Here is an 8,440-nt window from a genome sequence, read left to right as displayed (position 1 = left end):
GCGTTTGTGCGCCGGAAAAAGATTCAGTGTGCTCATTCTTCCACCTTCGTCCGAGCAAATAAGAGATAGAGAGCGGCGAGCTGGTCCGGGGTTTGTCCCAACAGCAACATATTTGAAAGAATTTACAATCAAAGATAGGATAGTATCACTATTTTTCTCTTGGTTCATTGTAAAGATCAAAACCAGTGTAGTCTGCTAAAGTGTCATAGAAATACAAGAAACATGCCTCCATGATGCGGTTAACTTACCTATATGTTCGTATGAATGGTACATGTATAACTGTAGCACATTACACATGCAAGCAACTACCTGTCACGGTACGTTTTAACTTACATTTCGGCCTTATTGCCGTTGCGCCAGAGCATTGGCATGCCTTGATGGTGAATTGGTGAATTCGAAGCCCCTGGCTGGAGAGTATTTCACGTGGGCTACTTGGCAAGGCCATCCCCATGAATCCACGATGATGATATTGCTCTAGTTTGAGGGTGTCTTTAATATCGACCTCACCTATGTCCTTAGTTACAGGGAATGTCGACCAACCTTGCTGCTGCACGAGGCACACGTATTTCGTTGTACTCCAGCTATCGAGATGTGCCTTCCTAGCTTTAAATAGTCTATGAGGAGATCGCTACCATGAACAAGAGTTCATGCTATTCGCAAAAAAAAAAAAACAAGAGCACGAAGAACAGTTGCCAAGCCATTGAGATCTTATCATCTTGTCATATAGGCATGCATTGGAATTCAATTTTCTGGTGTTTGGGCGGGCAGTATCTTTCACAGCACATCATGAGGACCATTTGGTGTGCTTGGAAAGCGAGACATCGATGATCATCGCGCTGCATGAGCTTTCCCAAGGTGGTGGAGATTGCCGTTGTTGAATATGAGACTCATTTAAAGATACCGGGCCTCGGCGCTCTCATATCAGGCTTAGACGATGCTCTCTGGTATTCCTACTCTTCTAATTCAGCTTGTCTAGAATCTTTTCATCAAGATCTGGTTTAATTTTTATGTGTTTACTTTTTACCTTTTTTGGTCCAGTTTTACACATAAATCAGGCTTTCCCTACCTATGTATATGAAATGTAGGAACACTTTGACCTCTCACGATGTTTATCAAAAAATAATAATCCCCGGAGATTGTGTACAGAAGTAGGAACACGTAATTAAGCATGTGTTTTTCTACAACAGAAAGCTGCATCGATTCAAATGTACAGCAACGAGTACAGAGCTCGCATCTGTAACTGTTCTAATGCATAAGCTACGTACACAAAATTAATTAAGTGCCTTTATTAGGTAAGATGTCTCCATCTTAATATTTGTAGTCTGGGAATTAAATGAAGCATGTGCTCATTTTTGTAGTACACCACATATATGTTCTTTCCGGTGTTGGGAGAACAAAATCCGGGTGATGCAAAAAAATAAATTTACTCACTCCATCCGTAAATAGATTTTATTTTTGGCTATGAGCATAACCTATGGAACACAACCTAATTTGCCATTAATTTTTCACGCACATGCTAGTATGATAAGGTATTTCAATTGCCAAATATTACGTGCTCATGAGTTAAAAGGATGGATAAATCTGTCCGATCAATATGTTTGTACGGTACAATTTCTTGGTGAGATGTTGCAATTATTGATTAATGTTTTGAGTCATGAAAGAGCACGGCGTACTACCGTAGTGTACCGGGCGCCAAATAGTGGACACTAGAAGTCTACAATCATGGACAGTGACCCAACCTAACTATATTTACTTTTTTGCCAGTTTTGGTAAAAACTAATTTTGCGAGGCAAGTCTACAAATGGACTCAATATCAACCGAAGGGAGCATATATAAATGGCAAACCAAAACCTATGTTATTTTCTTATTTTTTTCATATATCAAAACTTCCAAATGTCTTCACTCTTCTTCCTCCTTTCTTCATACTATTTGAGATATACCGAAGACAACTCTAATGCCGGTCAACAAATCGTCCGCAGATGTCTCGACTGGACTGTCCGAACACTTTAAACCATCCAACGAAAGTTGTAAAATTTCTCCGGACTGGTCCAAACGTCTGAAATCTTCCCACCAGCACCGAACTAGGGGAGGTTTGGGGGAATCCAGACAACCGACTAGCTCAATGCCACAACCCACCTGTCCCACTCACCTCTTTTTCCTCTCTGTCCGCCTAACCCACTGTCAAGATTTGATGACTACGGTTGGATGGCCGGCAACCCCCACCACCATTTCCCGTGGACACATCCAAATGTGTCCACGGACATTTGGTGTCATCCATTTCATGATCCCCGTTGGAGTTTCCCTGGTATATGATTCTTCAGCTAGGTCGAACTAATTGAGGTGCATGTGCTCTTATTTCAATCACATATATGTGGCACACAATAGATTTTACGTTTGGCGTTGTAGTAAGTCTACTTTTGCTGAGAGTTTAACATGGTAGCTAGCTCGAGGAGCATTAGTGTAGAGTGTCCTGCATAATAGCTGGCAACCTGTATGTGCATAGTAGCATATTGCCTCATGGAAGTGATCCATGTAATATGTGCACGTGCATCAGTTGTTTAACTGTTAACTCGAAAGAAAAGTTGACGAGAGAGAAAACTAATTGTTGTCTCGTATTCGCGGTGACTGCTTCATGTCATCGACCGCACATAGAGAAGAATGAAAGAAGTCAATAACGTACATACGCACAGTACCCACTGCAGTACATATATGTCCGGCTATGTACAGTGCCTGGAACTATCATACGCACAGTACCCACTGCAGTACATATATGTCCGGCTTCAAATAAAAACTTATTTGTTCACGTGAACAATCAACCCTCGAGTAACAGAAGAAGAGCTTTCTGCGCCTTAGCATGCACACAGCCAAGAACACTGTCATGCGTATTGACAAAGGAAGTTGAATTGGACTCAATTGCTCGTCATCACTTTCTATCTCGATTTGAAATTGGAGAGAAAAAAATCATCGCCAAGCAAACCTACCTCAACTGGTGGTTGTAGTTTAATTTGTTATCATGTGGTACGTGGTGAGCAATCAAAACATGATGAAAAGGTACTTTATTTTGTCTCCCAGATTTTAAAATTAGATATTTTTTATCCTAACTTCTGGTAATGAGCAGATTTGGCTTTGACCCTATTATAGTCATTAGGGTTGATAACATGGCGGAGATTTTGCACACGTAGCAACCATGTCAACATGACAAACATAAATAAAATAATTAGGGATTGATATATTAACACACAAGGAAAATAAATGCGAGAGAAATTTAGTTGTCATCTCGTATTCATGGTGACTATTTCATATCATCCGTGGATATGAAGATGAGAAGAGTACGTATATGTCCGGCTACATACAGTACCCGTGACTATCATGGTACAAGAAGTATCAGGTGATACCAGTCTTTAAATGATACCATATTACCAACTTGAAAAATTCAAATTTAGACATGTCAAAAAATTATGAAAAAATCATGGATCTTCATAACATATATGTCGACCACTCCTAAAAAATTCAGATCGAAAATGGAAATATATAAGGAGAAACAAAAAAGACAAAATTCAGATGTGAATAGTGTCATTTTTGCTTTTGTCTTCTTTTGACACTATTCATGATGAATTTGTCTTTTTTGTTTCTCCTTGTAGATTTCGAATTTTGATCTGAATTTTTTAGGAGTGATCGACATATATGTTGCGAACATCCATGATTTTTTTCATAATTTTTTGACATGTTTAAATTTGAATTTTTCAAATTGGTATCATGGTATCATGTAAAGACTGGTATCATGTGATACTTTCCCCATGGTACAAATGAACACTGGTACTTGCAAACCACCCGACTTCAATTAAACACTTATTTGTTAACACCAATCGATTGGCCCTCGAGTAAAAAATAGGAGCTCTTAATTTGCTCTCTGCACGCGAGAATGCACACAACCAAGAACACTGTCATGTGTATTAATCATGGGAAGTATAATCGGAGCGGATTGCTCAAGGTTGCCAACTCGCTCAGGTTCGATAAAAACTTCAACTTGATATAAAAGTGGATGAAAAATACGTCGCCCACCACATGTATTTAACTATTGCTTGCAGTTTTACCTCATAGATTTTGAAATTAGACAAGTTTGACCCTAAAATTCCGATACTTGCAAACCACCTGGCTTCAAATAAACACTTATTTGTTCACGTGGACGATCGAACCTCGAGTAATAGAAGAAGAGCTCTCTAGACCCGACCATGCACACAAGCAAGAACATTGTCGTGCGTATTGACCAAGGAAGTAGAATCGGACTCGATTACATGTCATTTTCTATCTCGATTTTAAAATGAAGAAAAAACTCGTCGCCCAGCACACCTGCCTCAGCTCGTGGTTGTAGTTTAATTTTTACCATGTGTACGTGGTAGCAATGAAAACATGATTGAAAAAAGTAGTTTAATTTGTCCCATAGATTTTTCAATTAGAATTTTGTTACACCAACTTCTGGTAATGATCAGATTTGGGCTTTGACCCTATAAAAATCAGTGTGGTTGATAACATGGCGGATATTTTGCACACGTAGCAACCATGTCAACATGACAACATAAGTAAAATAATTAGGATTGATATACTACATTATGGGAGGTGATATATGTTATACATGCACGTGGATGATTTTTTAACTATTAACATGCAAGAAAAATTAATGCGAGAGAAATTTAGTTGTCATCTCGTACCCAGAGCGACTATTTCATATAATCGATGGAAAGATGACAAGGGTACGAGATGACAACTAAATTTCTCTAGTACTCAGAACAAATACTTGCAACTACCCAGTATCAGAATAAAATTAAGTGATTAGAATTACATTTTATCTAAAAAATTATAATAAAATTAAGAAAATTTTGGAAAACCTGAAGTATTCCAGGAGAAAAAACAATAATCGTGTCAAATAAACTTCAAGAGAATTATCAAGGACTACTCATGAATGTTCAGAATTTATGTATGAGTTATCCAAAATTTCTCGATTTTTGATAAAACCTACAGATTTATTCCGCTTTTATTTTTCCCTAAAATTCACCTTTTTTTAGTAATGGATGTATCTTTATTTTTATCTTGTTTTTGTGCCGATTGGTTTGTGCGCAAAACCACCGCCACATCGCTAGTCATATAAATTTCACTAGGTCGGCGATCAAATCATCCAGCCTTTAATTTTATGGTATAGGGTTACAAATAAACTTAGCTAAAACTTGAGTGTTCAAATATATTATACTCCCTTCCCATGCAAAACTAAGTTGTATATCCAACACCAACACTAGATCACTGTCAGTTTTTCTTCATGTATACATGACATGCACATTTCAAGATTGAAGTTCAACTTGCTTTGACATATCCCACGTTTTATGACATCATTGGGGCGCAATATTATGGAAATGTGGAATTTGAAGAAAAAAACACATGATGAGAATGACACGATATCTTGGTTCCTACTAAAAATAAAAACACAGGGATAGTTGAGAACAAGTGGTTGTCTCAAAACAGAGTGAGGGATGTGACTTGCTAGAGTTTAAACAAAAAATATATGTAGGCCTACCAAATTGTTAGTACCATTTAACTATATGTGGTGGCCTGGATGATTAATTATGCGGTGGCAAATTAGCTATCAAGCTTAGCTAAGCAGACTACGCTAACTAATTTATTGCAAACTGTAGCTAGCATGGGTACCACTTTCAGCCACATCAGCATTCACCATGGAAAAGGAAAAGTGTGCAAATGAAGGAAATAACACCAATGTTTGTCCACTTCTCTATTCCTCCAAATCTCCACAGGCTATACATATATATAGCGTGTGTGTGTTCCTTCTCTCTCAACTATTTTGGTGCTGCTAGCTACCTTGCTCTCTCCATTTTCTCTCTCTTCTTGGGTAGCTAGATCCTCCCCCCTCTCTCTAGCATCCATTCCATTCCTTTCTTTTGTACTACAGTAGTACTCTTCCACTTGATTTCCCCAGCTGCTGCTAACTTTCTTCCTCCCACTTTCTCTTCTCTCTAGATCACCAGCTATGATCTTCCTTCCTGCCTTCCTTGATTCATCAAACTTCTGGAACACCGACGACAACCAGCTTCAGGTATGCATCCTTGTGCTTCTAGCTAGCTAATTAATTACATATTCACTCATGATTTTGTTCGCACGACAAAAACCAGAATATGTGTGCACTCAGTGACCTAGGTTTGCTGATTGCAGATATATATCTTGCAATATACTCCATATCAGGGTTTTCTTTTCTAGAAAAAAATAACTGTAATCGACCGGTTTAAACGGCCAAGAGGTATTTCTCGGGTTGTGATACCAGAAATGTCAAAAAATGAATGTAAAGGGAAAAAGTGAATCAAATAGGGTATGTATACTCCCAAGAGGTCATAGGGACTCCCTTGGCCCAGGGAAGTTTATGTCTGATGTAGGTCAAACATCATATATTTTAATTGGAAATAAATTTAAAACAAAAATTCATTTGAATTATTCAAATGAAAAAAATAGATTTATCAGAAACTGGTTCGTCTTGTCATCCTGGGAAAAAACAGAATGAAGACAAAAAAAACCTAGCTCCATATACATACTGGCCGATATTTGATTACTCGTCTCCTTGTTGATTTGTAGCTGCAACAAATTGGCACTAACACTCATAGTACTACCACTCCTTCACCATCTGGTTCTGGTGATGGAGGATGCAACGGCAATAATGAAGAAGGGTTCATGGCCACGGCCGGGGTCGGCTTAGTCGCTGGAGGGGGCGGCAATGATGGTTGCAGCGGCGCTGGGGACGGCGATTGCAGTACCAACAGGAATAGCAAGTCGATGTCCATGTCGGAGCGAGCTCAGTTGGTGCGGTTGCCGCAACCGGTGTCGGGGCTCAACTGTCCGCGATGCGACTCCACCAACACCAAGTTTTGCTACTTCAATAACTACTCCCTTACCCAACCCCGCCACTTTTGTCGCTCTTGTCGCCGCTACTGGACCCGCGGCGGCGCGCTCCGCAATGTGCCTGTCGGTGGGGGGTATCGTCGCCATGCCAAGCGCAGGGGCAAGCCCAATGTGGTGTCAAACACCTCCCGATCTACCGCGGTAGGGACATCGTCCGTGACAACAACCATGTCCAGCAGTACCACTTATGCCACCGGCAGTGGCCCTGTGCCGCCCGGATTGCACAGCCCCATGTTCGGCAGCGCGCCGTCACACGATAGCCAGTTCGCCCACAGCTTCGACCAGGCAAGCCTTCGACTCAGCTCCCTCGACAGGCTGCTCTTTGCCGACGGTGGTTCTTGCACGGTGGACGGTTGTGCGCAACACCACCACAACCATGCCCATTGGAACGGGATGGAGCAGTGGTCGGCAGCGCAAATGTGCAGCTTCCAATTCATGCACGCCATGGATCATCAGATGTCTGGGGCAATGCCCATCACAATGGCTACCATGCAGGGCATGTTCCACCTAGGATTACAGAGCGTCGCTGGGGGTAAAGATGACAACAGAGGAGGCCACCAGTTGTACCACCCGTCGGCCAAGAGAAACCACAAGCAGCAGGATTACTCGAGCAGCAGGGGCATGTATGAGGACATGGTCAATGGCAATGGCGGCGGTGGTTACATTTAATATTCTAGCACTAGCAATGCAACTTGTAATTAGCTAGCTAGTTAGATCAAGATTTATTCTTAGATTAATGCCTCGTGAAATGGGCCGGCTATTGTACTAAAGTGAACTTTGGTGAAGTATATGGATCTATCATCTTGTCAATTATATGTTTTTTTTCTGAACTTGTTAATGTTGGATATGTACGCTCAACCATGCATGTTAATGCTTGGTATCGTAGCACTGGAATGTGCCTTGTTCATGACAGGTCCAAGGCTTCTCTCTCAGCTAGCAATGGTGGTTTCTCTCGAGACACGAAGAACAGATCACACACGGAAGATTTTTGCGACGCAAAGATACGCGTCTTTTCTGGCGTCTTTCTGTTATTCTTTAGAGATGAGCAAAACGGCATATGCCTACACACACGATCAGGCCAACGCCTTGACCGAGACTCACGCCAAGCTAACCCCACTATGCCTGATCCTAGATGCAAGGGACGTGCTGCATGCGCTTATCCAACGCGTCATGCACACGAAAATACAAAGCAAACGTGCATGCGTGATTACAAAAGGGAAACAAACAGACTAAAACAAGATTACACGCTGAGATTCACCCCCTTAATCTTGTTTCTTCACCGCTCGGAGTCCAATGCGCTCGCGAAGCTCCAGGAACATCACACGGGCGAGCGGCTTGGTCAGTATGTCGGCGAGCTGGTCGCCGGTTCGGACGTGCTCCACGGTGACCCTCCCTTCTTCAACGCACTCGCGAATGAAATGATAGCGAACATCTATGTGCTTGCTGCGATCATGATGGACTGAGTTCTTACAAAGCGCAATTGCAG

The 8,440-nt window shown here is 41.3% G+C and overlaps 1 protein-coding gene across 1 annotated transcript; it reads left to right on the top strand.

Annotated features, from left to right (window-relative positions):
* The first annotated feature begins 6,031 nt into the window (after positions 1-6,031).
* Positions 6,032-7,703, top strand: LOC119282727. The gene is made up of 2 exons (XM_037562851.1): positions 6,032-6,100; positions 6,631-7,703. Exons 1-2 carry the CDS (start codon positions 6,035-6,037, stop codon positions 7,621-7,623), a joined length of 1,059 nt encoding a protein of 352 aa, XP_037418748.1. The 5' UTR covers positions 6,032-6,034; the 3' UTR covers positions 7,624-7,703.
* Positions 7,704-8,440: the final 737 nt, after the last annotated feature.

This window comes from Triticum dicoccoides, chromosome 3B (assembly GCF_002162155.2).
Source record: "Triticum dicoccoides isolate Atlit2015 ecotype Zavitan chromosome 3B, WEW_v2.0, whole genome shotgun sequence".
Lineage (NCBI taxonomy): Eukaryota > Viridiplantae > Streptophyta > Magnoliopsida > Poales > Poaceae > Triticum > Triticum dicoccoides.
The sequence above is the reverse complement of the archived record's forward strand: the minus strand, read 5'-3'. Positions and strand labels throughout refer to the sequence as shown.

Coding starts and splice junctions, on each gene's coding strand:
- LOC119282727 (XM_037562851.1), top strand. CDS start 6,035: ATGATCTTCCTTCCTGCCTTCCTTGATTCATCAAACTTCTGGAACACC. Junction 6,101..6,630: donor CCGACGACAACCAGCTTCAG/GTATGCATCCTT, acceptor GTTGATTTGTAG/CTGCAACAAATTGGCACTAA.